The sequence below is a fragment of the Acinonyx jubatus genome, chromosome D4 (assembly GCF_027475565.1).
Source record: "Acinonyx jubatus isolate Ajub_Pintada_27869175 chromosome D4, VMU_Ajub_asm_v1.0, whole genome shotgun sequence".
In the NCBI taxonomy this organism is placed as follows: Eukaryota; Metazoa; Chordata; class Mammalia; order Carnivora; family Felidae; genus Acinonyx; species Acinonyx jubatus.
In genome coordinates this window covers 3990718-4018295 of record NC_069391.1, presented here as the reverse complement: position 1 = coordinate 4018295, position 27578 = coordinate 3990718, and the positions used below count along the sequence as shown (strand labels likewise).

At 47.8% G+C, this 27578-nt stretch overlaps 2 protein-coding genes and 1 long non-coding RNA gene across 16 annotated transcripts in view; 1 reads left to right on the top strand and 2 right to left on the bottom strand.

Annotated features, from left to right (window-relative positions):
- The window catches only part of DDX31 (DEAD-box helicase 31), a 71095-nt gene extending 68388 nt beyond the window's left edge, over positions 1-2707 (bottom strand). For all 8 annotated transcript variants that reach the window (XR_008290874.1, XR_008290876.1, XR_008290875.1 and 5 more), the window contains exon 1: positions 2464-2707. Coding sequence is in view for 5 of the 8 variants with exons in the window: in XM_027035483.2 (XP_026891284.1) it covers positions 2464-2562 (99 nt within the window). In the remaining 3 variants the exon portion in view is untranslated. The remainder of the gene's footprint in view (positions 1-2463) is intronic.
- Positions 2708-3077: 370 nt separating this feature from the next.
- On the top strand, positions 3078-26822 carry GTF3C4 (general transcription factor IIIC subunit 4). 7 transcript variants are annotated; one of them, XR_008290873.1, is made up of 7 exons: positions 3078-3600; positions 10406-12226; positions 15525-15655; positions 17624-17712; positions 19714-20745; positions 24463-24533; positions 26273-26822. XR_008290873.1 is itself a non-coding variant. In XM_027035479.2 (6 exons), exons 1-5 carry the CDS (start codon positions 3244-3246, stop codon positions 24492-24494), a joined length of 2430 nt encoding a protein of 809 aa, XP_026891280.1. In that variant the 5' UTR covers positions 3078-3243; the 3' UTR covers positions 24495-24533; positions 26273-26822. The 7 variants fall into 7 exon arrangements, 3 of the variants coding, with proteins under 3 accessions (XP_026891280.1, XP_026891278.1, XP_026891277.1); XR_008290872.1 differs by having other exon boundaries at positions 19714-22106; XR_003412906.2 differs by lacking the exon at positions 26273-26822 and having other exon boundaries at positions 24463-25953.
- Positions 23259-27578, bottom strand: LOC128312076 (uncharacterized). Its single transcript, XR_008290877.1, has 2 exons — positions 26462-27578; positions 23259-26306 (listed from the first exon to the last, which is right to left on the bottom strand). It is a non-coding gene; the product is annotated as an uncharacterized LOC128312076 (long non-coding RNA).

The following is a 27578-nucleotide window of genomic DNA, read 5'->3' as shown; positions in this document are numbered from 1 at the left end:
GAGGTGGCATCTGAGCAAAGAACATACCTGAATCTACTAAAACATCAGCTCTACAACATTAAGCAAATCACCTTCCTCTGAGTCTCTGGTCCTGCACCTGTAAAACGAGGGGCGTTCTGGCAGATGACCTTTAGGAGCCCGCCTAGGCCTAAAAGCCTAAATACTACACCTCTGACATTAATAAATACACTATAGCTCAGGCAATACACTAAGTACTTAGGTGGATTATCTAATGTATCAATACAGGTACTGCTATCATCCCATTTTAAGATGAGATCACTGAGGCAGCAATATGAGGCGATTTGTCCCAGGGTCACCAAGCGATACAGGCTTTGCTCAGGCACTGATTCCACAGCCAGGATTCCTGAGGGTTGTGCTATAATGCCATTTTTTAATTCCAGCTTGGTTAGAAAACATCGTATACAGCTTGGTCCCTCTTCTGAGTTGTTTTTTAGAAGGATTTACACCAAAATGTTAACCAGAGTTATATCGGAGTATGGCAATTATGGATTTTTTTTCTTTAACATACTTCCCAAATTTCCTACAATAAATTTGTATTAATTGAATCATCAAAAAACATTTTTAGAAAGAAAACATTCTACATAGTGTTATAAATAGCATAACTTACGTTGTTGAGGCCTTTCCAAGTTCAGAATATTAGCTACTCATCCCAAATTCAGGCCACTGGCAAATTTGATCAACGTATCTATGATTCTCATTCAAGACATAAAAAATGTAGATGCAGACAAGGGCACCACAGACCTTTGTCATGACCTTATTAATACATATCTTTTGACACAGTGGTTCAGGCAATCATAAAACCAGACACCCTATTTTTATTTATTCAACTCACTCAACAAAGTTTGGGGATTTTGGGGGCGCCTGGGGGACTCAGTCGGTTGAGCATCTGACTTCAGCTCAGGTCATGATCTCACGGTCTGTGAGTTCGAGCCCCGTGTCAGGCTCTGTGCTGACAGCTCGGGGCCTGGAGCTTGCTTCGGATTCTGGGTCTCCCTCTCTCTCTGCCCCTCCCCCGCTTGCACTCTGTCTCTCAAAAATAAACAAACGTTAAAAAAAAAAAAGTTTGGGAATTTTTTTTTAAGATTTTATTTTTAAGTCATCTCTACACCCAATGTGGGGTTCGAATTTACAACCCCAAGATCAAGGGTCACACACTCCACCGACTGAGCCAGCCAGGCGCTCAACAGTTTCAACAGTGCTTCCCACTTGTCACTAGGCTCCTGTATGGCACAAGCCTCCCACTGGCCTCTGGATGTAGCGATTCCATTACTCAAAATGGTGCCAATACTTTACCTATCATTGGCATTTATCAAGTGCTTTTGTGGGCAAGAAAATACATAGGATCTTTACGTATGTGATTTCATTTACTCCTCATAAATAACTTCATACGAGGTAAAAACTACTGTTCCCATTTTACGGGTAGGAAAAGTGAGGATCAGACCTCCCTGCAAGGTTACAACATCAGCCTGCTGCAAAGCTGGCTTCTAATCTCAGGTCTGTCCTACCCAGACCCCAGGGTCCCAGGGGCTCTTCGGTATTTCCCCTTCCTCCTCCCAGAAAAGTGGCCACCCCACTGGCTAGCTGAAAACTCCAATTCCCAAACCTGTAAATCCTAAAGCTTGATTATCACTGAAAAATCACCAAAGAGAAACCCTAATACCAACTCGCGGAATTTCAGCTTCAACACGTTGGATGAACTGACCTTCAGCAACCAATCCGTCAACGGAATCACCTGTTGCTTTTTGGAGAAAACACACACCTTCCTTGGCCCAAGGTCCTGTAACTTACGCCTCTACAAGGGGCTTTCTGCCCTGCAGCCCTCCTCTTTTCCAGGAGAGAAGTCAACCGTCCCAGAAACCAGTTTCCAGTTCTGGCTTGGTTTAAATTGAAGGCACCTTTCCCCTCCCTAGTGACCGGAGTATACTGATGCTCCGTTATTCTCTCTCCCCACTGCCCGTGGATGAGAATCTAGGCCACTTTTGCAAGTTCATGAAGAAAATCTCTAGTCTCCAGTCCTCGTTCCTGCAACAAACGACCCCTGGTTGAGGCAACGGTGGCTGAGACAAGTTACAAAGAGGCGAGGCTGGCAAGAGGCCGGGCGGGCACTCGCCCCGGGATCAGGTCCTAACTTGGGGTGGGGGTGGGGGTGGGGGGGCGACGGGATCCGCCGCTCACCCCTGCCACCCGCAGCCCGAGAGCCGGCGGGCGTCCCTTCACGCCCGCGCCGCTCCCTCCTGGGACATCCCCGCGGGGTGATGTTCCGGTCTCAGACACGTGCCCCTCTGCGACTCCTCCAGAATCTGCCAGATAACCCGCTTCCCAACCACCGCCCCGGACTCCGGCGGCAATTCCAAACCCTACCCAGCGGCGAGGCGGCCGCTCGCGAGGTGCGGCGGGCCGGGCCTCAGGTGCGGACGGCTCCGAAGCCGGGGCAGAACTCACCCGCCTCGCCTGGGCCGGGCGGGGTCCCGAGAGCGTCTCGGGGGCGGCGGCGGCCGGGGATTCGGCAGCGCGGAGGAGCAGCCCGCCGGCGGCGGCCATGGCGCGCGGCGAGGCGCGGGCACGGGCGGGCGCGGCGGGACCGGGAAAGCCGGGCTCGGCCCGGGCCCACGTGGGCGGCGCGCGAGGACCCCGCGCAGCTGCCCCGCCGGCTCCTGCGGCCGCGTCCCTTCCGGGTGCCGAGGCGTCCGCGAGCGTACGGGTCGCGGCGGCCGCTGCGCGGGGAGTCCCTCGCGGCTCGGCCCGTGGCGGGCGATGCCACCGAGCACTCTGGCGTTCACGCTTGTGAAGTTCTTTGAGCGTCTCTGAGAGACCGGAGGCCGTGTGCCATCTTGCCAACGTTTCCTTCGTTTGCCGCCGCGCCGCCGCTCCCTCAGCACTTCAGTGGCGCGGGAGGCCTCTACCGGGGCCTGGGGCTCGGCTGCCCTCGAGGCTCCCTGCCCTTCGGCCACTGCGGCCGAGTCAGGGCGCTTCTCGCTCCGGCCCGCCGAGGAGGCGCGCTTTCCAGACAGGCAGCGCCTTGGCCACCTGGCAGGGCTGGGTCGCCTAGCAACGGCGGGGTCCTTCCTGGCTCGGCGGCGCTCCGGGCCTGAGGGGAGAAAGCCGCTGCGGAGGGCGCTGGGGGCCGGCGGCGGCGGCGGCGGCGGCGGCGCAAGAGGCGGCAACGGGACGGCGGCGCGAGGTTGGCGCGCCCCGGGATCCGGCCTCTGCACTTGAGGGGAGATGAGCTCGGCTGACAAGGCCCGGGTGGGGCTCGCGGCCGACGGGCCTGCGCCGCCCGAGGAGGAGGAGGGCGAGGGGGGCGGCGAGGCGGGCGGGAAGGAGCCGGCTGCAGACGCGGCCCCCGGGCCCAGTGCCGCGTTCCGCTTCCTGGTGACTCGGCGGGAGCCGGCCGTGAAGCTGCAGTACGCGGTGAGCGGCTTAGAGCCGCTGGCCTGGTCCGAGGACCACCGCGTGTCCGTGTCCACGGCCCGCAGCATCGCCGTGCTGGAGCTCATCTGCGACGTGCACAACCCGGGCCAGGACCTGGTTATCCACCGCACCTCGGTGCCCGCTCCTCTCAACAGCTGCCTCCTCAAAGTAAGTCACCCCCTGGGCCCCAGCCCCGGGGTCTCCTCCTGCCGCGCTCCCGCGGCCGCGTTACGGGTCCCTGGGGAATCTCGGCCTGCGCCTATTCCGGGGATTCCCCTCGTCGCATCCAGAGTGGCCGGGGTCGCCGTGTTTTGAAAAACAAACAAAAAACCTCGCGGCCCTTTGCTCCCGGCTTTACAGATCACCCACCCCCTTCCGACACACACTCGTATCCCGGGAGCTCTCCTCCGAGCCAGGTCCTGCCTGCGGCTCTGCGTCTGCCCCACTGCTGGCGCTGATTACTCTCTGGTGCTTTCTGAGACTCCACCCCCTTTGACCCAACCCCAGACCTTGCCTCCACAGTTGCTCCTATTGTCTGGAATCGACTCCCCCGAGGCCCTCCGCTCGCTTTGTTTACGGTGACGTGCCCTCCTCTGGTGCCTCTTCAGCTCTGAAGAAAATTTGGTCCTTTTCAGGGTCTCGGCTGTCTCAGCGACTTTATTATATGGATGGTCCTTCTCACCTTGAGCCGCTGAGCACTTTCGTTTTTTTTTTTTTTTTTTTTTTTGCAGCTGAACATCTTTGGGATGTAGCATGAAAAGCCTCTGGAAGTAAATGCAGTTCTTAAACTTCAAGGTCTCTGTAGATTTAGTGCTTTCAGCTTCATAGCAACTAAGTTTGCCTTCAGAACTTTCGGGTTCCTAAGTTTTACTGTTGGGAGATCACTGTTTTCCAATTTGTTTTTGTTTTTTTTTTTTATTCCCCGAATAGGAAATCTTATCGTTCATTAGTGGTTTCAAGTACAAAAACTTGCCCTGTTTCCTTTATAGATCTTTATGCCTAGATGGGATCTATAAAACGTGTATTCCCTCATTCAGCAGATGTTTGAATAGCACCATGTATCTATCGGCCTAGTGCTGTCTAGGTTCTGGAAATAAAGCTGTGTACAAAACAAGGTCCCTGCCTTCATGGAGCTTACGTTCTTTGGCAAGTTGTGAACAGGCATTACTGTAATAACAGAGAGTGATACGCACTGTAAAGATCTGTGTCTATGCCCAGAGAATGTATTTATGTGACTTTCGCATACAGGGTTTGGAAGCCTTCTCTGCACCACCAATTAAAAACACTTTTAATGTTTTATTTATTTTTGAGACAGAGAGACAGAGCATGAGCAGGGGAGGGGCAGAGAGAGAGAGGGAGACACAGAATCCGAAGCAGGCTCCAGGCTCCGAGCCATCAGCACAGAGCCCGACGCGGGGCTTAAACCCACAAACCGCGAGATCATGACCTGAGCCGCAGTCAGATGCTTAACCGACTGAGCCACCTAGGTGCCCCTGCACCACCAATTTTAAATATGAATCAGTCACTGTGGGTAGGGTGCAGGAAGCCCACACCACTTTTTTTTTTTTCTTTTTTAGCATACTTGAAAGTTTTAAGCAAACAACATGTCATCGAGTTAGATCATTGGTAAACTGGGATGACTAAACCCTGTAAGAGCTTGGAGAAGATACGAACAAATTGGTTCGAGTGTAAACAAATCGGGTAGACCCTGGTACTCCTGTGAAATTGATAAACAGGGAGGGAGGCAGAAGAAAGGGGCTTTAAAAGGTACATCCCTACTGTTTCTAAGGATGTTCATGTGCACATGAACTAGAGAAAACCTTAATTGTGTGTGTCCAGCGTGACACAGATTGAATACTTTAGCAGAGAGAATTTAAAGAGTGGAAGAAATAGGGAGGCACGTTCATCAGGGAATGTTACCTGCTGGTGAGTCTGAAGCAGTCCTGAAAGAACGTAGGATTTGGTTCAAAAGAGGAACATGGGAGAGGGGCCTCCAAGCAACAGAATGAGCTGTCCGTCTTACACACATAATTAAGTCGTGCACGTACTTAATTGTGTAAGTAGTGATGGGTCGACTGAGCTCTCCTAGGGAGGGAAATTGAGGTGAAGCCCATTAGGGAACTTTGACGGTCTGAAGAAGTTGGCTTCACTCTAAGAAGCCCGAAGGGTTGTAACGGTTTCATATACATGGACTGACCTCGGATGGTTCAGGAATATGAATCTGGTGGGCCCAGAATCAAGAAAAATGATTGTTGGGGTCAGTATAAAATAGAGGTGGAGAGATTGGGCTTTGGTACAAAATAGCAAGATAGGACACTCTCAACAAGGGGGTTGCTAAAACCTGTGTTGTTTAGACTTTTTGGCAGATTAAATTAAATACATCTATGTACGTATGTATATATGGATACACATATATGCACACACACACATACGATCACTTAGTACAGGTCCCGACATGCTGTACTTAAAGTAATAAATGCAGTCATACAGGTATGAAGGAATACAGGTCTGGATTAACGCTGTAGTTGTGGACATGAAGATATCCAGAATATTCTGATAAAAATTAGACTCTCGTTGGTTGCACAACTGTCTAACAAGTAACAGCAAATCTTTTGTGTTCCTCTTGTAATTGATGGGTTGTCCAAAGTTAATTAGTGGCGTCTTCTCCTCCTGTACTGTTCTTTGGAATGCACATCACACAAACCATCCGTCAGCAGTCTTATTAGACTACTACCATTTGGTGAGTGAATGCTGAGTTGTCCCTGAAATTCTGAAAGAGGCGTCTGTGGGGTAAATCCCTGGGGTATGACGGTAGGACTCTAAAGAAGTTGGTATCAGTACTTTGATGGCTCTACCCATTGGCAGTGCCTAAGGATTTAAATTGCTCAGTGCTGGGGCGCCTGGGTGGCTCAGTCAGTTCAGCGGCTGACTTCAGCTCAGGTCATGATCTCATAGTTTGTGAGTTTGAGCCCCGCGTCGGGCTCTGTGCTGACAGCTCAGAGCCTGGAGCCTGCTTTGGATTCTGTGTCTCCCTCTCTCTGACCCTCTCCCAGTCATGTTCTGTCTCTCTCTGTCTCAAAAATAAACATTAAAAAAAATTTAAATTGCTCAGTGCTGTCCAGCTTGCCTTTGCTCTGATTCAAAAGGTGGGCCAGTCTGCAGCCTGGATCAGTTTAAGGTATGGCACTGCTACAAGGCTAGATGCTGAGCCACTCTGGACCTTTTGCTCTATGACCCTTTATTTAGATTATGAATTTCTTTCAGGAACATATGCAGTTATATAATAGTTCAAATACTACCTGCTATTTGCAAGTTACTGTCCTGGGCACTGAGGTTGTATGATATAAAGGAAAATGCTAGAAGTGAATGATCTGAAAAAATAAAACTGGGATTTAAGAATAATTTGCGGGCTGCCTGGGTGGATCAGTTGGTTAAGCGTCCGACCCTTGGTTTTCACAATCTTGCAGTTTCATAAGTTGGAGCCTCGTGTCAGGCTCTGTGCTGACAGCGTGGAGCTTGCTTGGGATTCTCTCCCTCTCCCTCTCCGTCCCCCTCCTTCCCCCCCCCCCTTCCCCCACTCTTGCTGTCTCTGTCTCTCAAACTTTAAAAAAAGAACGATTTCCAATTTTTCTTCCCATTAGACTGCTGAGTCAGTGAATCATCATCTAGTTGGATACAATTGCAAATTCTAATGTTTGTATAACTAATTTTATTCTGTATGAATCACTACGAGTATGGGAAACTATTAACTCCACATTAAGTAACTATTGGCTGTCTTTGGAATCCTATTCTTGCCTTCAAGAAGCTTCCTGTTGAGTAACTTCAAGTGAATTCCTATTCATTAGGTACTTACAAAGGAATTAGCTGTTAGCAGTAATAGTGGCCAGCTGGGAACAGGATGGTATATAATTAAATGATTGGCTGGGTGTGGTCCTCTGGGAGCTGGGCTCCTCTCTGTGGTGTGTGTTCCTTGAGCATCTGGCTGCATGTTTTAATTTGATGGCTGGTTTTGTGAGTTGGAGACTTCCTCGGAGGGGCAGCGTACTCATTCAAACTCATACACACAAAACCGCACGGGCTTTCTCCATTGGTTGAGAACCAAGCTGCTCTCTCTCCTCTCAAGAGTTCTTCCTACAGTGAGTGGGACCAAGAGTTGCTTTGATTTCATCCTCTGCTGCTGTTTACATTTAGTTCTTTAGTAGCTTTTATTTGTAGCAAATCTACCTATTCTAACAATTATTGCTTAGCTTACAGTATTACAAGGTTTGTGAATGACTTTATATCTTCCCTTCATTTGGTGGACAACTTTATATCTGCTCTGCATTTTGCATCCTTTTATTAGGTCTCATTAACACTTAATCCTGAGAGAGTATTTTTCATCATCATAGCTAACGTTTATTGAGCATTTATTAGTAGATGCTTTATGGGCATCTGATTGGCTCAGTCAGTAGAGATTCTTTTGATTGATTGACTGATTCGGAGAGAGGGAGGGAGAGAATCTTACAGAGATTCCATGCCCACAACTGTGAGATCATGAGTCAGGATTAACTGTGCCGCCCGTTGCCCCAGTCAGTGGAGACTCTTGATCACCAAAAAAAAAAAAAGGCGCTTTACATCTTTATTTGTACTTCCTAACTCTATGAGACTTGTATTATTGTTCTCTATTTATAAATGAGAAAATTAGGGCCAGAAGTTTTAAGCAATTTGTGCAAGGTCACAAAGCTATGTGATAGAGTCAGGATTTGAACCCAGGTAGTCTTGGCCTCATAGCACAGATTTTTCAATCGTTATGTTGTGCCTCATTCTGCCATATTTCAAATTTTATTTACCCATACAAAGCTCTGGGCTCTGATTAGCATTATTTTATCAACAGGCTAGCCAGCTACACTTCCATTTAATTGGAGTTTCCAGTCTGCATTTCTCCAGCATGTTCATAAATGTATCCAAGAGGCTACCTTAAATGCCTTTCTAAATCATGATTCTAGAGTATTCTTTAGGATAATAAAGGAGGACATCACCCAGAAAAAGTTCCGTTGTTTAAAAAAAATAAAACAATGGGGCGCCCGGGTGGCTCAGTCGGTTAAGCGTCTGACTTCAGCTCAGGTCATGATCTCGTGGTTCGTGGGTTCCAGCCCCGCATCGGGCTCTGTGCTGACAGCTCGGAGCCTGGAGCCTGCTACAGATTCTGTGTCTCCCTCTCTCTCTGGCCCTTCCCCTCTCGAGCTCTGTCTGTCTGTCTCTTTCTCTCTCTCTCTCTGTCTCAAAAATAAATAAACATTAAAAAAAATTTTTTTAAAACAAAACAAAAACTCTAGGTAAGGCTCTCAGTAGCTCCTTGGCCAAGGCATCTAACGTGCTCCTGAGACTCTTCAGAGTGAGATGCTGTGTAGCAAACAGCGTTCCCAGGACTTGGCCACACAGCCGTACTTCAAGGGACAGTTTAGGGGGTGGTGTTGTTCATAACACACTTTAGGAAAAGTTAGTGGTCTAATTCATTTGGTGGACAACGTGGTATCTACCTTTCTATGCTTATTTATTGTGTCATGTAGCAGTTTCGACAGAAAATAAGATTAGATTTCTCTGGTTATCCAGTGCTGGTTTCTAATGATTGCTTCTGTCTACACAAACCTTTTATTTGTTAGTAATTGAAGAATTTTATTCCCTAGCGGACTGAATGGTCTGCGATTTTTGTTAACCCATTTACTGTTTAGGGGATACTTTAAAACTGTTAATTGCACTCTGGTTTTCTGACACGTTCCCAGTTCAAACTTTACCGAGGACTAGTTAGTGGTTTGGAGTGCAACATCTTCCAAGTTTTTCCTGTGTCCTGGAGTGTAATTCCTCTGGGTTTGGGGACTTAAACTCATTTAAAGTGACTTTTATTAGGTCTATATATGTCTTAGGCTTGAATTCCTTTGTAATCATGTAATAACTACCCTTTCCAATTTGAAGATCAGCCTCGAGGTAAAAGGAGATTGTCACTAAATCTGAAAGATTCTTCTTTCTTTCTCTGGATCCATTTCCCTGAAGACAGTGGGGTTAAGTCCTTTCCTCTTCCTGCCTCACATATCCATAGAAAGCACAGTTCAGTTGACTCCTGCTTTGTTTTGTTCTAGCCTTCCTGGCTCTGAACCACTCTCTTTTGGTCATTTATCTCTTCCTTTGTCTTTAATGTCCCTTTAAAATCTCTGTTAAGAGCTGGTAGTCAAACAGCTAAGCACTAAATAAATAGCACCTCTGATATATGTCACAAACTCGGAGAAGGGAGTGATGGGTGAAAGCCAGAATGATCTCAGAAGGCTTCAGAGAGAGAATTGGATCTGGTGGGACGGATGGGATTTAGATAGGAAAACAGCATTCCAGACAAGGGGCCAAGGGAGGCAGAGGACAGAATATTCAAGGAATGGCAAGTAGTCTAACCAGAGTGGACATTATTCTATAGAAACAGTGGATGTAGCAGTTGGAGTTGGCTTTCGGCATAGTTTCTGGATGAGATTTTGGATAGAACCTAAAGCTGGTGTTTGTATCACAAAAAAATTGTAAAAACCCAAATATCCAATTGTATCAAAGATGTATATGGGTATGTGTTTTCATGAATATGTAACGTGTTTACGGTTTTGTGAGTAGTTCAGCTGCGTGCTCTAAATGCTTTAAAGATCAAGTACGTTGCTGTTATGGCCATTATTTATGGCAGTTCTAAAAAGAATGTGGGAGCCAGGCTATGAATCATGGCAACATTTATTCTGACTCTTAAAACAAAAATCTTTATTTCTTGAGTAAGTACTCACTTTCAGACACACACTTGATCTTTTAAACGTATGTCTTTCAAACTTAAGAGAATCGATACAAAATTCTGTATATGCGAACGTGACCTAGTCGACACTGATGAATCACTCAGTACCCTAAGTAATGTAAATATATTCCTCTTAGAGTGAAATATTTATCTGATAGTTTTTATATCTCTTATTTTCAGGTTGGCTCTAAAGCAGAAGTTGCCGAGTGTAAGGAGAAGTTTGCCACCTCGAAAGACCCCACAGTCAGTCAGACTTTCATGTTGGATAGGGTGTTCAACCCTGAGGGGAAAGCTTTGCCGCCGATGAGGGGATTCAAATATACTAGCTGGTCCCCCATGGGTTGTGATGCAAATGGCAGGTGCCTCTTGGCGGCACTGACCATGGACAATCGCCTGACCATCCAGGCTAACCTCAACAGACTCCAGTGGGTCCAGCTGGTCGATCTGACAGAGATTTATGGAGAACGTCTTTACGAGACCAGTTACAGACTCTCTAAACATGAGGCTCCGGAAGGGAATCTCGGGGACTTCGCGGAGTTTCAGAGGAGACACAGCATGCAGACTCCGGTCAGGATGGAGTGGTCGGGCATCTGCACCACTCAGCAGGTCAAGCATAACAACGAGTGCCGGGACGTAGGCAGCGTGCTCCTGGCGGCCCTCTTCGAGAACGGCGACATTGCCGTGTGGCAGTTTCAGTTGCCCTTTGTAGGGAAGGAGTCCATCTCTTCGTGCAACACGATCGAGTCCGGAATCAACTCTCCTAGTGTTTTGTTTTGGTGGGAATATGAGCACAATAATCGGAAAATGAGCGGCCTTATCGTGGGGAGTGCTTTTGGACCTGTAAAAATCCTGCCCGTCAATCTCAAAGCAGTTAAAGGCTATTTCACTCTAAGGCAGCCTGTTGTCTTGTGGAAAGAGATGGACCAGTTGCCAGTGCACAGCATTAAATGTGTCCCGCTCTATCACCCTTACCAGAAGTGTAGTTGTAGCTTGGTGGTGGCAGCAAGAGGATCCTATGTGTTTTGGTGTCTTCTTCTGATCTCCAAAGCAGGCCTCAACGTTCACAATTCCCACGTCACAGGCCTTCACTCGCTGCCGATCGTCTCCATGACTGCGGACAAGCAGAACGGGACGGTGTATACTTGTTCCAGTGACGGGAAGGTGAGGCAGCTGATTCCCATTTTCACAGATGTGGCGCTGAAGTTTGAACACCAGCTAATTAAACTCTCGGATGTGTTTGGCTCCGTGAGGACGCACGGGATAGCGGTGAGCCCCTGCGGCGCGTACCTGGCCGTCATTACGACCGAGGGCATGGTCAACGGCCTCCACCCCGTTAACAAAAACTACCAGGTCCAGTTCGTTACTCTCAAAACCTTTGAGGAGGCAGCTGCTCAGCTCCTGGAGTCTTCCGTTCAGAATCTCTTCAAGCAGGTTGATTTAATAGATCTGGTTCGCTGGAAGATTTTAAAAGATAAACACATCCCGCAGTTTTTACAAGAAGCTTTGGAAAAAAAGATCGAAAGCAGTGGGGCCACGTATTTTTGGCGTTTCAAACTGTTCCTCTTGAGGATTTTGTATCAGTCGATGCAGAAAACCCCTTCAGAAGCATTATGGAAACCGTCCCACGAGGACTCCAAAATCTTACTCGTTGACTCCCCTGGGATGGGCAATGCCGAGGAGGAACAAGAGGAAGGCACTTCCAGACAGGCCAGTAGGCAGGGCCTTCAGGAGAGGAGCAGAGAGGGCGATCCCGAGGACCCCATCGACGACTCACTGACCCCATCTGGAGACGCCGGGGGCCGGGAGCCGATGGAAGAGAAGCTCCTGGAGATCCAAGGGAAGATCGAAGGCGTGGAAATGCACTTGACCAGGGAGCACATGAAGCGGGTCTTAGGAGAAGTGTACCTGCACACCTGGATCACAGAGAACACGAGCATCCCCACCAGGGGCCTCTGCAACTTTCTGATGTCTGACGAGGAGTACGATGACCGCACGGCACGGGTAGGTGTTTCTAGCGGAAGCACGAGAACGGTAAGAGGTCTGCTTTCTGCATGAGGGAGAAGTGGTCTAAACCAATTCCTAACCCAACTTTGACTTCGATATTTTGTAAGGAGTTGATTGGCGTGAGGTGCAGGAGAATAAATAGGAAACGTGGATTAATGCAGAGGACATTTGCAAATCATACAAAAAACATTTCGATGCTTCCTCCCACCGCAGCCTGATGGATAAGCAAGGTTTGCGGGCTGAGATCCCCCGGCTGTGGATGAGCCGGAGGAGGCTTCGTTTAGCGAGTCATATGTGACTGGGCAGTGACAGCAGGGCAAATGTGACACCCTGCTTGCTTCCCTCCCTGTTTGCAGAAGGTTCTAGGGTTGGGAGACGGGGCGGCGGTGGCCGCACAGGGACTGCGCACATTTGGGAAGACTTGACGAGGCCTTTTGATGTAGTCAAGAAGGGCATGTCAAGTAAGCAGATTATTACTCATAATGTTTACTTTTACAAAAACTGGGCTTAATCTTTATCTTGGTTTAGAAGCATCTTAGAGCCTTATCCGAAACGTATTCCACAGAATTCAAGTTCCCTGATAGAACGATCGGGTTACATTCTGTCCTCCTCTTAGAGGCTCCCAGTGTACCTTATCCTTTTGATGGTTCTGGGAATTCCTGCAGAGAAGAAACCCTTTGACTTTGTGTACTTCATTGTTACCCTGACATCAGGGAACCTTTCTTTGTGAAGTAATAGCTCCTAAAATCCTGAAAAACTTTTGTTTCAAGGAATATACTTTATAGTAACGTATTCAGAACTACAAAAGCCCGTGCTCCTTTTTACTCTTAAGACTGACACTTCTTCTCACTGCCCAGAGTCTTAAAATTGAAGGCAGTAGGGGCACCCAGGTGGCTCAGTCGGTTAAGCACCTGACTCTTGATGTCAGCTCAGGTCATGATCTCACAGTTAGTGAGTTCATACCCTGCATCAGCACGGAGCCTGCCTGGGATCTTCTCTCTCCCTCTGTGCCCCTTGCGTGCACGGTTTCTCTCGAAATAAATAAATAAACTTAAATAAAATAAAATCGAAGGTGGTAAATTCAGGTATCTTCGTGCCTAATGTTAAACCACTCACAAACTCCTTGCTGCATTTTCTTGTTGGAAAGTGTGCATATCCACCCCGAAATTATTACGCCTAGGATATCCGCAGTAAAATCTCAAGAGTAGTTACAATGTACTGTTCATGTAACTGATTTTTCATCTCCGAAAGTCCGCTCTTAAAAAGTATTCCATTGTGCTCCCAATTGCGAATTGCGAGGAAGTTTTCTGGACCTAGCAGGAGTGTTACAAGAGTCGGTGAAAGATTAACAAAACATTTTAGGAAGTACGTGGTGGAAGTTGGTGGTCGTAGTTTAGGTAATTGTCCAGGTGGGCAATGAGCACAGGAAGCTACTGGCATAGTCACGTGTTTCCAACAGAGCCAGGGGAAAGGAGGGAAGATGGCACCTCTGTTATCGGTAAAACTGAGTTTTGATTAGAAACGCTGCATTTCAGGGCACCCGGGGGACTCAGTCGGTTGAGCGTCCAACTTCCACTCAAGTCACCATCTCATGGCTCATAAGTTCGAGCTCCACATCTGGCTCTGTGCTGACAGCTCAGAGCCTGGAGCCTGCTTTGGATTCTGCGTCTCCCTCTCTCTCTGCCCCTCCCCTGCTCCAGCTCTGTTTCTCTCTCTCTCTCGAGTAAATAAGCATTAAAAAAAAAAAATAAACACTACATTTCATGTCTTTAAAAAAATCCCACTATATACATGAAACGAACCTTTTCAAACCTAGCGCATTGATCTAGTAATTACAAATTGTTTCTGAGATTCTCAGCCTGATATATTGGTGTAGTTAAGACTATCACTGCCACCCGCCACCCCCAGCATTTTTAGGCATTTTTCCCCCTAATTGTTCTTGCCCGTAACCTACTAATAATACAGCTACATTGTGCATGTGTTTTGATACAGATTACATACGTCAATGTGCTTTATGCATAAAAAGGGTAAGAATTCTTGTCCTCCCAAGAATAAGTATTTGCCCCTTGGAAGGAACAGTATCTCCCCCATTGGGAATGTAGGAGTTACACTAATACAGTTGGGCTTGCACAATCAAGGCTAGTGAGAACAAACGTGGAAGCACTTCTTCCTTGTGTAAAACTGGAGTGCGTCTCTCCTGAAGGAGTCCGGAGTAGGTTTTGTCGTACCACTGTCAGCGTGCTTGACCTGTCCGGAAAAGAAGGGAGGGGTGGTTGTTGCTGCATGAGGGACCAAAAATTAGAATTCTTAAGGCTAAAAAACCTAGAAAGCCAAAAGGTAATGGGCTTTAGATTTGTAAATTACGTACTGAGTAGGTCAGACACCCTTTGGAGCTGTTAAGATACCCTTCAGAACTTCAGTGAGCTAATTTTAGTGAGTGGCTGAAGGTGAGTTCTTCCGCCAGAACTTAAGTGTAAATGGATTAAAAAGCTTCAAGGACCTTATCTCCGAGTGAGACGAGGAAGTTCTAAAGGCTCGTTGTATCCACGCCTGCAAAAGATGTAGCCAGTGAAGGTTTTTTTCAACAAAGTGATGAAGTAGATACCTCTTTTTAGACTTTGATTTTTCCTGTGCTGTGATCCTAATGAGGCAGAGAAAAGCCGAAATAGGGACCAGCTCTAGAGCCTGTGCTGTCAACCTCTCCACGGGGGGGCCCACCGCCCCTCTGCAGGGGGCCCAGTGGTTCACAGATGGCAGGCTGCTAGACCAGATTGGTCATGGGTCTTGGGGCTATCAAAAAGGGAAATGATTATTTTTTAATCCTGCTTATACTTTGTAAGCCTCTCTTATTAAAGAACGGACGTTTGGACAATCTTACAAAGTTAGCATTTCACAGAATACTTCACCCGTAGACTTTATGCTTTCCCTTCTTAAGTCATTATAAAGAATAGCTAAATACTTTGTCTTCTAACAGAACTCTGAATTCCTGGTTTCAGAAGCTGCTAAAACAAGGCAAGTGGTAAGATTTTGATTTTCAGAACAGTTTTTTCTTTAGTGGCTAGCATTCACCCTGTTACCAGAGGGTCCCTCAATGAATTTAGTTTACTCAGCTAGTCAGCACGTGGAGAAGGTCTGGCTCTGTCACGTTCAGACACCATGAGCGGCCTGCGTGGAAATGACGATCTCTCTATCCATATGGCATATGTTTTCCTTCCTCCACTAGGTCAGTAGGCTTTTTCTTTGACAAGTCTTACACTCACCCCACTAAACATTGCCGACTGCTTTGTCTCATTAGGTGCTGATTGGACACATCTCAAAGAAGATGAACAAACAGACCTTCCCTGAGCACTGTAGTTTGTGTAAAGAGATCTTGCCATTCACAGATCGCAAACAGGCAGTCTGCTCCAATGGCCACATCTGGCTCCGGTAAGCCATTGTAAGCCAGCCCCTGCTTTGTGCACCTCTTCCAGGTTTGTGCCGCACTGAGCGCGGTAAAGTGTGTGTCTAAAACATGTCGCCCCTGCCACTCGGTTGGAGAAAAGCCACTACCAAAAAGCCAGGCATAGACTTTTTTCATCGGTCTTACTAAGGCCAGACACTCTCTAAAGACCATGTTTTTACCGCCTGACATACAGAGGGCTTTCTTTATTTTGGCGATACGGTTTTCCTTTGAAGGAGCGTTAAAATTGTAAAGTATTACAAAAGTAGTGTCTGTTGAAGTTAGTGGAACGTAAAAGAGGTCGTGCACTCGTTTGGGTCTGACTTTATACTAAAAGGTGGGAGTCTTCCTGCTCTCACTGGAAGAGGGCATCTTGGCGTGCTCAAATCCGACAGACCCGTGAGCCGCGTTCGACACCGGGCGTCACTCCCCGGCTTGCTCCTTGAAGCGCCGGCATCTCCCGGCGTCCTGGACGCCATCCTCCCTGGTTTCCCTCCGGCCTCTGACGCTTCGTTCTTGTTGTCTCTGCTGATTCTGCTTCGTCCCCTGGGACCCATCCTGGACCTGCTTCTCCTTCGTCAGCACTTCCCTGGCGGTCACACACCACCGCCTGTCCGCGGGTGACTTAAACGGAGAGCTTTAGCCTGAATCTCTCCCCCGAAAGCCAGACTTTCGTGTCCGACCACCTGTGCAGTGTCTGTGTTTGCACGTTTAACAGGCGTTTCCAGTTTGCATCCAGCCTGTTCTCACTGCCTCCGCCTCCCCAGTCCTGGTGAAGACACCATCCTCCCTTGCCGGGTGACATAGTCATCTCCCAGCAGGTGTCCCCGCCTCCTCCCATGCCCTCCGGTCTGTCGTCAGTGCGGCCATGATTGTGATCCTACTAAGACTTCATCCGTTCATGTCACCCCTCTCTCCGCTCAGAACTCTCCAGAGGCTGCCCATTTGGGATGAGTAAACACCAAAACCCCTTTAGTGACCAAGACTGCACAGCCTGGCCCCCATCCCCTCTCTGACCTCCTCTCCTGTGCTTCTCCGCCTCGCTTGCTTCACTCCAGCCCACTGGCCTCAGTGCTCCTCAGGTACACAAGGCACCCCTCCTCCTCTGGGATGTCTGCACTGCCATTCTCGCTGCCTGGCAATGCTCCTCTGACCAGTGTCCGCGTGGCTTCCTCAGGCGTTCCTTTCTCGGTTAGGCCTTTTTCCTGGCCACGCTGCCTGGAACCGTAACCCCTGCTGGCGTCCCCTGCCTCCTGGTTTTCCTGTCGCTCTTCCTTGCCTTGCTGTCCTCCCTAGCAGTCACCGCCTCCTCATAGATGTTTACTGTTTGTTTCTCCCTCTCCCCTGGGATACAAAGCTCCATGAGGACAGGGAATTTTGTGTCCACAGCTGTTCCTAGAACAATGCCTAGTCCTTGGTAGGTACCCATTCCACCTGCCCTTTGTAGCCTGGTCCTGATGGGTGTTTAGCGAGTGGTCACAGGACAGGGCCGAACCTGGGGACGTCTCTTCACGTCCCGTCTGTCTGCACCGTTAACTTTGTCTTCTGTACCTTTCAGGTTTTCCCCATTGTACTATCACATCCTTAAACACAGTGCTTAGATCTAATCTTCAAAATCACATACAAGAATAATTTGCCATATGATACCTGATCGTCTTTTTTAACATGTCAGAAATTCAAAATATGGACAGGTATGGACAGAGTAAACGCTTTCCCAGTGCCGCAAATGGCCAACAAGAAGTGGCAGCGACTGGACTGGAAGCTCTGTGTGTCTTGGCTCAGCAACCTGCCCCTGAGCGGGGACCCTCACTAAGGGTGGGGCAGCGCAGGTGTGCAGAGGGCTACCCTGTTGCCATGCGCGTGAGCACCGTTTACGTGCTTCACTTGGTTAGCGGATGGTTTTACGGGAACTGTGTGGCGAGTTGCTCCTGACGATCCGGCCTGTATTCTCTCAGGTGCTTCTTAACCTACCAGTCCTGCCAGAGTCTGATCTACAGAAGGTGTTTGCTCCATGACAGCATCGCCCGCCACCCAGCTCCAGAAGGTGAGTGCTTGCCCAGCCTTGGGAGGGTGGCACTGACTCAGCTCAGGTCAGGCTCCACTCTGCAGGATCTTAGGCCACTAGGGACTGTCAGCAGGCTCATTCTGCTCTTTGCAGTCTTATCATGAAACCACAACTAATGAAAAAATGAGAACTGGAATATGTCGTGTGGAAGGATATAGTTACTGCGCGTTGGTGTGTGAGTAGGGCTGCAGTTTGCTGTTCCGTTACTGCAAACAAGTTATTCATTCAGAAAAATGTCAGAGCTTGTGTTAGATGGCACGTGTAGATTATGTTTGGATGGAGATTCTACAAATGATGAGGTATACGAAGACAGCATTGCTAAGCCAGAATATTCGGTGTGTGCTTGGACTCATCCTTCTAAAAGCCATGATGGGATTTTCCTGGTTAGCCTGTATTCTCTTTCCTGATGGGCCCGGTGACAAAGCCCACATTTCTGAGATGATGAGTTGGAAGTAAGATCATAGAGGCGGGCAAGGAATTAGTGACTTAAATAGTCACATGAACGTCAGATTCACGACCCAAAGCTCATTCACATCACATCGCACTCGAACCAAAAAGGCTAACTAGACATAAGCGTATATAATTATCTACATGTTTGGGGGAAATTTGTGGTCTCGATGAACTAAAACAAAACATTCTCCACAAAACTACGCCCTTTTTCTTGATTTTTACTCCAAACTGGCTAACGTCTCATCCTGAGAAGTTGGTGTGCTGGCAGCTTGTGTTCTTTTTAAGTTGTTACTATGGAACAACTGTGGAAAATGTAGCCACATACAAAAGTAGAGAGTATAATAAATCCTCATGTAGCCATCATTCAGAAATTGTCAGCTCATGCCTTTTTTTTTTTTTTTTTTTTTGATGTTTATTTATTTTGAGACAGAGAAAGTGTGAGCGAGGGAGGTGCAGAGAGGGAGGATCCCAAGCAAGGCTCCACACTGTCAGCACAGAGCCCGATGCGGGGCTCGATCTCACAGACCGGGAGATCATGACCTGAACCCAAATCAAGAGTGGGACACTTAACCGACTGAGCCCCCCAGGCACCCCAGCTCGTGGCTTTTTGTTCTTTCATCTGTAGTCCCCCATTCGCTTTCCTCCTCTTACTGCGTTATTTTGAAACAAATTAGAGGGAACTTTAAACACTCACTGCAGTTGAGAATTGGTATGTTTAGACAGGAAATCAGGAAAAGATTGAGACAAATCAAAGAAACGAATCCACCTGCCAAATTGACCTTGAGTTGAGCTACATACAGCTTTAGGAAGAATGAGAATCTGTGGGTCTGGAGAGCAGTCGTACAATAAAGCACTTACAGATTAGGGGAGTTTTTAAAGGGGGAGACGGTGTTGAGCCAGTGTGGTCATGCTTTTTTCCAAGTAATACATTAAAAAAAAAATACCATTACTGTAATTTTATAAAAGGATATCTTAGGGGCATCTGGGTGGCTCAGTCATTTAAGTGTCCGACTTCAGCTCAGGTCATGATCTTGAGGTTTATGAGTTCAAGCCCCGCATCGGTCTCTGTGCTGACTGATAGCTCGGAGCCTGGAACCTGCTTCAGATTCTGTGTCTCCCTCTCTCTCTGCCCCTCCCTCGCTTGTGTGCTCTTTTGCTCTCTCTCCCTTTCTCTCTCTCTCTCTCTCAAAGATAAATAAACATTAAAAAAAATTTTTAGCATTAACAGAGTACTAAGGCTATGTTCCCAGAACAAAGTACAGTCCCCGTCCTTGAACTGAATAAGTTTAGCTGTATGAATCATTCATTCATTACCCTTCTCTTCCTGTTCCATCATAGAGGGATGAAAATTTTATCGCACACTTAGCTTTGGGAAGCACAGATCTAGTCCAGCTGGTCTAGGATGTTGGCGCGAGGTGCTGTGAGGACGCAGAGCCAGGACCAGGCCTCTTGTGCGTTCACGCTGCCCGGCCAGGCCTCAGCCCACCCGCTCCGAAGCCGACACTCAATGCCACTTGTCTTCCTTTGCAGATCCTGACTGGATTAAGAGGTTACTGCAAAGCCCTTGCCCTTTCTGCGATTCTCCCGTCTTCTGAACGTCAGCGGTGGGAAGATGGGAAGGGCACATACTCTGTTACAGAAAATGCCCTCTGGCCTGAAGACGTAGGACGCGCTGGCTGATCCCGGCCTTCGGGTGGCGAGGCTCTCTCCAGGAGTGTAGATAGGGCCCTGGGAACTCATTTCTGAAGCGCGGTCTCTGTCTCCGGGGACTAAGGGATTTCTTTGAAACAACTGAATGCAGAGATTTTAAGTCATTCTGAGATGAACATTAGCCCCCCGCCTCCTCACCCAGTGAGGAACACTTATTTTCCAAGTGTTTTGACTGAAGCAGTTTGAACCACAAGAATGCCCTATCACCGCTGGGAACAGAACGATCTCTTCTAGAGAGTTGGGGTAAGGGCCTCGCTGGACCAAGTTGGGCTTAACGCTTGCCTTGGTGCCGAGCCCGCTGCTCCAGAGAGCTTAAGCGCGCGGTGCACGGTACGCGGTATTCCGGCACACGTTAAAAGTGTCGGAAACAGCACAGGGTCCTGACGCTTTGTTCTGAACAAACAGCCACAGATCTGTATCCCGAGGATTCCTGTTTCTCATGCATATGGAAACCATTCTCCTAGAACTGGATTTTTAAGAGGTTGAAGCCAAGACTAAAGTTGGCTTTAATGTGTCAAAAGATCAGGTGATTCTCCTAAGTTAATAATTGTGACTTGTTTTTAGTGAGCTCCCATGTTAGCAGGTTTCCTGTCCTTTGTCCTTAATGTGTAAAGGACATCTGGTATTCCCGTTCACCCGTGACACCTCCCTGCTTCAGACTGTCACAGCCTACGTGAGATTTTTGTACATAGAAGAAAAAGAATATTTTCTCCTTAAAACTTGGAGTGTTTTTAATGTTGACATGTCCAGACATTTCATTTATATCCAGTATGAGAACGTGCAGTCCATCTAAAGACTTCCAGGAAACTTCCAGAAAGCAGTGGGCAGCCCAGACGTGCTCTGGTGCCACAGGTGTGTGCGGCTCAGTTGACGGGAGCCTGGGACTTTCTCCTCAGTATAAAGGTCCTTGGTATTTGTAATACTGGTATTTTCCTCTGGGCTGTTAAGAGGAACTGTTAGACATCAATTGGCCTTAAAGTCCAAAACTAAAGATGGACATTCAGGAATGACAGTGTTGCCAGATTACAAAGTAAGTGTCCTAGGGATTGGTGCTATTCAACAGGACTGCGATGCCCACAGCTCGAGATGGTGCGTATTTCTGGGAAGTTGGATAGGAAATACAAAATGTGAAATTGCCACTTCTGTCCCATGCTGTCTGGCCTTTATTCTGACATTTATTCCTGCCTTTCTTGTGATCGCTCAGAGAAAGACATCTTGGCCTCGCTTCAGAAACACTTGCTGTTTGGACGAGATGCCCCCGGACGCCCCCCACACCACTGCATTCTTGCCCCTCCGCTCGCGTGTTGAGAGCCAAGAGCCCTTCAGAGGCGCTTCCGGTCTGCTTTGAAATGTCTTTGGCTTCCTGTTCTAATCTTGCTTTGTCTCCTGTGTTCAAATCTGTATTTTCTGGAGTCTTCTGCTTATCCTTCTCCTCTTGGTGACTTCAAGAATAGTGTTGATCCAGATGCCAGTGTCTGGCACGTTAAGTTGGTTTTCAGGAAAGAATCGGGCGGCATTAAGGTCATGGGTGGGTGACGCAGCTCAGAAGGCGGTGTGGCCGTGGTCGTTTGTGCCTGTAGCTGTTTGACATGACAGCAAATAGGAGGGTAAAAATTGAGATCATGTCAAGGAATTCTTGCAGTTTTCATAATCATGGGATGCTTAGTCTCGCATAGTTTTGGTTCCAACCAGGGTCAGTGTTCAATTTGTTCCGATTGGGGACTTCTGTGCTGCTGCCATTTAAAACTTACGTTAAGTTTTCATTTAAAACAGTTGTACATTTGGGGGGAATTTAACTCTTGGGAGTTAACTAGAAGGGTCTCCCAAATTATTTTGTATGTCTATGTGGGAATAAACATGGCAACTGTTGGGCTAGAACCTGGCTTGTCTCTGCGCGGGACTAGGCCTGGGGGCATTCTTCAGATTCTGAAACCCACCCGACCCCTGCTCGGCCCGCGTTTCTGCGTGGAGCTGGGCGGTCTCCCCCTCTTCCAGCCCCACCCCCTCAGCCACGGAGGCTGGCGTGAGCTCGTGGCAGCATCACAAACGCAGTCCGCTTCCGACTTCACAAAGAGCCAGAGCACCTGATGACAGAGCGCCGGTCAGTGGGACCTTGAGAACGCAGAGGGTGACCCCTGGAATCTTCCGGCTCATTGTCTCTCGCGGCTTAAACTTGTCATGCCCTCCGTGCTTCCTCACATCTGCCTGATCTGGTTAGTGGATTTTGAGTTTCTCTCGGCTGTCACTGTAACAACCGTTGCAGAAGCGGTAGAAGCCACGGTGTCGCGCTGCTTGGGAGCACGGCGGCAAAGACTGTGTGTGTGCAATTAGGCCTTTTCAGCTACAACACGTTGCATTCGGGAGTCTGATAGCCACACCTGGATCGCGCTCTTTCCGCCCGGGGTTAATTTGTCCCCATTACTCTAGATAAGAAATTGATAGCTTGTTATGCTCGGGATTCATTCTGAAATCCTCATGTGTCCACCACCCAGACTTCAAGCAGCCTCTACCTACTATTATATCTGCCAGAACTACCAATTATTTTTCAGTGTCAGGACTTATTAGAACCACTGGCGAAGCGTGTGGTTGAGTGTGACATTTTTCTGCCTCTCTCTAAGAAGTTTTTGGGAATGTTAATGTTGAAACGTGCGGGTTGGACCTGTTAGCGAGTGTCATGGGTTAATCAGGTGAATGGAATGTTAAAGGGTAGTAATGGAATATTAAAATATATTCTGTTGTAACTAGAACGCTATCAGCTAAGAAGCAGAAGAAGTTGGTGGTTATTGGTGTTTGTCACGGGGAGTTTTAAGGAACACCTGCTCCGCTTGCAACAGTCAAACCGCTTCCGAGTTTAGTGACTTTACTGCAGGAATTAACGCCACCGGTCCAGGTCCAGAGCCTTCTTGCTCCTGATTCCTGTCTCTTGCCTGTCCTTCCTCTTGATTTCCCTTCCTCTGGTTTTCTCAGCTTTAGGACACGTCCAGAGCTAGCAGATTTCATGCTTGAAAGAACAACAGATCAGGGATAAAATCTGTACAAATTAAATCACACGGTAGGTCTCCCTTCCCAGAAGAGACGGCATCACACAGTGACTTCTTTCTAAGGGTAACAGTGTTAGTTGTTAGCTTGGTAAACTGTATCTGGTTTTCTTCGAAACTCTTGGTTATTTCCGTGGCAGAGTGCTCAGCAGCTCCTGGCTGGGCTTTGGGGTAGAGTCTGCTAAATGTTAGCTCCTTACTCTACCCACCCCCCTCCCCAAGCCAGCATTGTCCTGACAAGCAGAACTTCTGGTGACACCAAGCCAAACGGGTTGTATGAGAAGTCAGCTGGCCTAAGTTTTTCTAAGGGAAAGACATATTCTGCCCTTCTTTTTTTTTTAAAGAGATTGGGCGGTGAAAACAGCCAATAGGCAGAGAAATGAATGAATGTCTTAATGTTAGCCCCCTTGTGGACCCTTGAGGGCGTCCGCGTGGCTCCCGTGATCAATCACGAACACACCTCTCTGCTCACACGCTCCCTTTCTGTGTGTCCGTGGAGTTGCACAGTTCGGTGAGGCTCCAGCTTGTCTCAAGAATCTAACCTCGTCCCTCAAGGTTGTCGGTTTTACGGGTGCCTCTAAAAGATCTAACTGCGGTGACTTGTTTTCATGTTAGTCGTTAGTGGAAGCATGCACAGCTTCGAGCGGAGGAGGTGTGTGTCTCAGGTCTGATAGTTACTAAACTTCAGACCGCTCTTTCTTGGGGCTAAGAAAGGTTTGGGGAGTTATGATCTTCACATTTGCTAAGATGATACCTGCTATTTAAAGTGATCACAGGGGCGCCTGGGTGGCTCGGTCAGTTTAGTGTCCAGCTCTCTGATTTCCGCTCAGGCCATGATCTGACGGTTCATAGGATCGAGCCCCACGTCGGGCCCTGTACCGACAGTGCAGAGCCTGCTTGGGATTCTGTCTCCCGCTCTTTCCCTTCCCCGCTCTCTGTCTCTTCCTCTCTCTCAAAATAGAAAACGTTAAAAAAACTTTTTAAGTGATTACAGAGCGTGTGAAATCTGACTGTCCTTAAGTGGAATTAAGTCAAATTTGCAAAATACAGAGTTGTTTCTAATGGTCTGAAATACTGTAGCGTCACTGTCCTGATGAAACAGTGGGGTTTTTCGGAAGACTGGGCACTCGTTTCCCAGGTGCTGCTGTAGATCAGTATGAAGCCTCCCAGCCAGGCTGAGTCTGGTAGGCAGGCTGCGGCCTCCCTCTGCAAATGTACTCCGTTAGAGCAGGGCTGCTTCTGAAAACTTGCTGTGTTTCAACCGATCAGTTTAAGGGGCGAATGGCTGTCAAAAAAAATATCCTATGAAGAAGTTATTCCTTTTAGAATATGACTGCTTCTCCCCCAGTGTCTTTATCGGATTAGGTGACTCAGCTTTTCTTACCTTGCTTTTTTTTTTTTTTTTTTTTTGTTATAATTATACTCGGGGTGGGGCGGGTCTTAATATACAGCCTGAGGTCCCAGTCGGTGAATGAGTTTATTCAGGGCAGGATTGTTCAGACGGCCAACACGGCGGTGCCATTCGTTCCAGGCTGGGCGGGAGCTAAAAAGAAGGCAAGATGATGCCCGCCTCCCGACGCAGTACAGGCGGAGCCCGTCCAGGTGAGCCGCCGTAACTGGGCCGGGGAGGTTCATTTAAAGTTCGGCACTCTAAATCTTGTCCGTTTCCATGGTAAAAATCTGCTTCCCTCGCCATCACGACATCCTGTTACTCTCGCAGAAAGATCCCATAAGGTGGTCAGGCTGGACCCCGGAAGAGGTGGCACAATGGCTACGAGACGCTTTCGTGCTTTATCGGTTTTACGTTTGGCGACCAGACTGCTGGGGTGTCGCGCGCTTTGGTCTGGGTGCTAATGCAAAACTAAAAGCAAAAATGGGTTATTATGGCTTCTTCAGGACTTTGACTCAGATTTGTACTTTACGAAAGGAACATGAATATCAAACCTGTTTATACAGAAACAAGACCGCATAGAAAAATTAGTGTGTTGTGTATAGTGATACATAGTTTATGTTTACCCAATGCCTGTGCTAATCTTCGTGCTCAGCTTTGAATTATATGTATGTTCACATAGGACTTTTTTTTTTTTTTTTTTTTAATGAAAAGAACAGGCATCTAAAAATCTTAAGGTTAGAGAGAGAGAGTTTCTCAGTGCTTACCATCTGGTTGGGTGGTGTGGTTTCGACTTTTGGCATTTAAAGGAAACTTTAAGAACAGGAACACCTCTGGCCTGGAATACCCTGCATCCAGAAAAATTGGTTGCTTCTCTGCACTGTATATATGTACATAGTGTTCATGATTAGATTGTAAGCTCCTCAAGGGCAGGGACTGTCTGCTTCATCTTGGTAGTTCCTGCAGCACCTAATGTCAAGTGCCTTGCACGGAGTAGGTGCTCCTGATGCGTAGAATGAGTCACTTCCTGCCACCTTCAAGACGGAGCATGGTTCCCTTTTTCCAGCGCGTTCAAAACTGCAAAGACTGCCGACCCGAAGAGGGCCAGAGTCCCGCTTGGGTTCGAACTGGGCTTCCTGGGTTGAACCAGGCCACGCCACATCATCAGCACTCGTTCGCTGCCTTTTCCTGAAGATCATATCCCAGTGTCCTGAGCTTTTATTTAATACTAGGGCAAAGGTTGCTGGGACAAGTTTGAAGTGGAGAAGAGCGGAGAAAAAACAAAGAGGTTGTGGAGGGTGTGTTGTCGGCATACAGCCCTGCGGGGCAGTCTTTCTTTAGTCACTGCTGAAGAAGGAAAACCTAACAGGTACTCGTTTCCTTTACCAGTCAGCTGGTTGGCCGGTTTTCCAGTTAATGAAAGATGGTTGGTTTTTAGCTTTTTCCCACTTTGGACGCCCCTCAGTTGCTCGTATGCTTCTAGTAAAGTTGCTGTGAATATCCGGTGCTGTACATAACGGCAGTTTTGTAAATATGGAACGACCTCGAACATGTGGTGTTTTGTATGCAGAGCCGCAGTATTATCTTGGCCACTTTTTTATTCAAAATAAATAAATAACAGAATTGTTTGTATATTGTGTGCATACTTTGTCAGGTTCACATGGTTTGTAGCAAAGTCTAGAAACCTCCTTAGGCCCAGCACCATCACCAACAGCGGTAAGTAATGCCCAGGCATGAGCAGAGGAGGAGGAAGAGCCGTGGGTGTTAAAGAAACGCCAGTAGCAAGTACGGCAGAATCCATTCAGTGTGCCTTTGGTTTATTCCAGAAAAAGGTACGAGGAACGTTAAGAGGAAGTAATCAGAGCTTCGGTGTGGCGTGGGACACCGTATGTCCTCGGCAACGTCAGCTACGTAGGACCTGGTGAGTTTGTAAACGAAGTTCTGATTGCAGGATTTCAGCAGCGACAAACTCGTAACTCGGAGCCCTGCTGAGAGCAAAGCGAGAGACGGAACAGGATGAGAAAACGAATGACCCTCCTCAAAGTAATAGTAAAACTGCTGAAAATCAAAGGCAAAGAGAAGGCTTTGAAGCAGCCAAAGAAAAAGACATCACTTTAAAAGGAGCGGAAAGAGAAGGTACCTTAAAAGGGGCAGTAGTAAGGCGTCAAGAAGAATTCCGGATGCGGACGGGAAAGTGGGAGGGCTGCAGAGGGGCGGGAAGACCGCAGCTTCCAACCTAGAATCCGCAACTCCATGAAAATGCCCTTTAAATGAAAAGTACAGGGGTGCCTGGGGGGGTTCAGTCGGTTAAGCGTCCGACTTCGGCTCAGGTCATGATCTCACAGTTCGTGAGTTCGAGCCCCATGTTGGGCTCTGTGCCGACAGCTCGGAGCCTGGAGCCTGCTTCTGATTCTGTGTCTCCTTCTCTCTCTGTTCCTCCCCCGCTCACACTCTTTGTCTCACAAATAAATTAACATTAAAGTTTTTATTAAAGAGGGGCACCTGGGTGGCTCAATCGGTTGAGCGTCCGACTTCAGCTCAGGTCATGATACCACACTCCATGAGTTCGAACCCACGTCACGCTCTGTGCTGACAGCTCAGAGCCCGGAGCCTGCTTCAGATTCTGTCTCCCTCTCTCTCTGCCTCTCTCCGGCTCATGCTGTGTCTCTCTCTGTCTCAGAAATAACTAAAAACATTTTAAAAAATTAAAAAAAATGTTTAAAGAAATGAAAAGTCAGATGTTTTCAGGCAAAAACGGGAAATAACGCATCACCGCCAGATCAGCACTAAAGGGAATGCTAAAGGGCGGGGGGGGGGGGGGTGAGTGGGGGGTGGAAGGAAGATCCAAGAAGCTGCAAGGACTGGAGAGCTGGAGGGCAAGGGGTGGGCGGACACCAGGTACAAAGTACCAAGTCCGGAGAGGTTCTGAGACGAGGCAGGAGTAACCACCTAAAGAATAATAAGAAGGTGTATGATTCAGCTAATAAACGGGGGAAAACTAGAACTTTTTTTAAATAACCCAAAACAGGAGACAGAAACCTAAGATGGACTAGGCTGGGAAAATGAAAAGCAATTAAGAGCATCGATTTACACCCAGTACAGCACTAATTACATGAAATGTAAATGAACAAGGGATCCAAATAAAGCAAGGGTTGACAGAAAAACAAACCATGTTGCTCAGAAGTGATAAATGGGAAATATGTAAAAGTTGATAAAGTACAGCTTTTAAGGCATGGAAAAGGTAGCTGAGGTTCCAC

Coding starts and splice junctions, on each gene's coding strand:
- GTF3C4 (XM_027035476.2), top strand. CDS start 3,244: ATGAGCTCGGCTGACAAGGCCCGGGTGGGGCTCGCGGCCGACGGGCCT. Junction 15,656..17,623: donor AATGGCCACATCTGGCTCCG/GTAAGCCATTGT, acceptor GTATTCTCTCAG/GTGCTTCTTAACCTACCAGT. Junction 17,713..19,713: donor CCGCCACCCAGCTCCAGAAG/GTGAGTGCTTGC, acceptor CTTCCTTTGCAG/ATCCTGACTGGATTAAGAGG.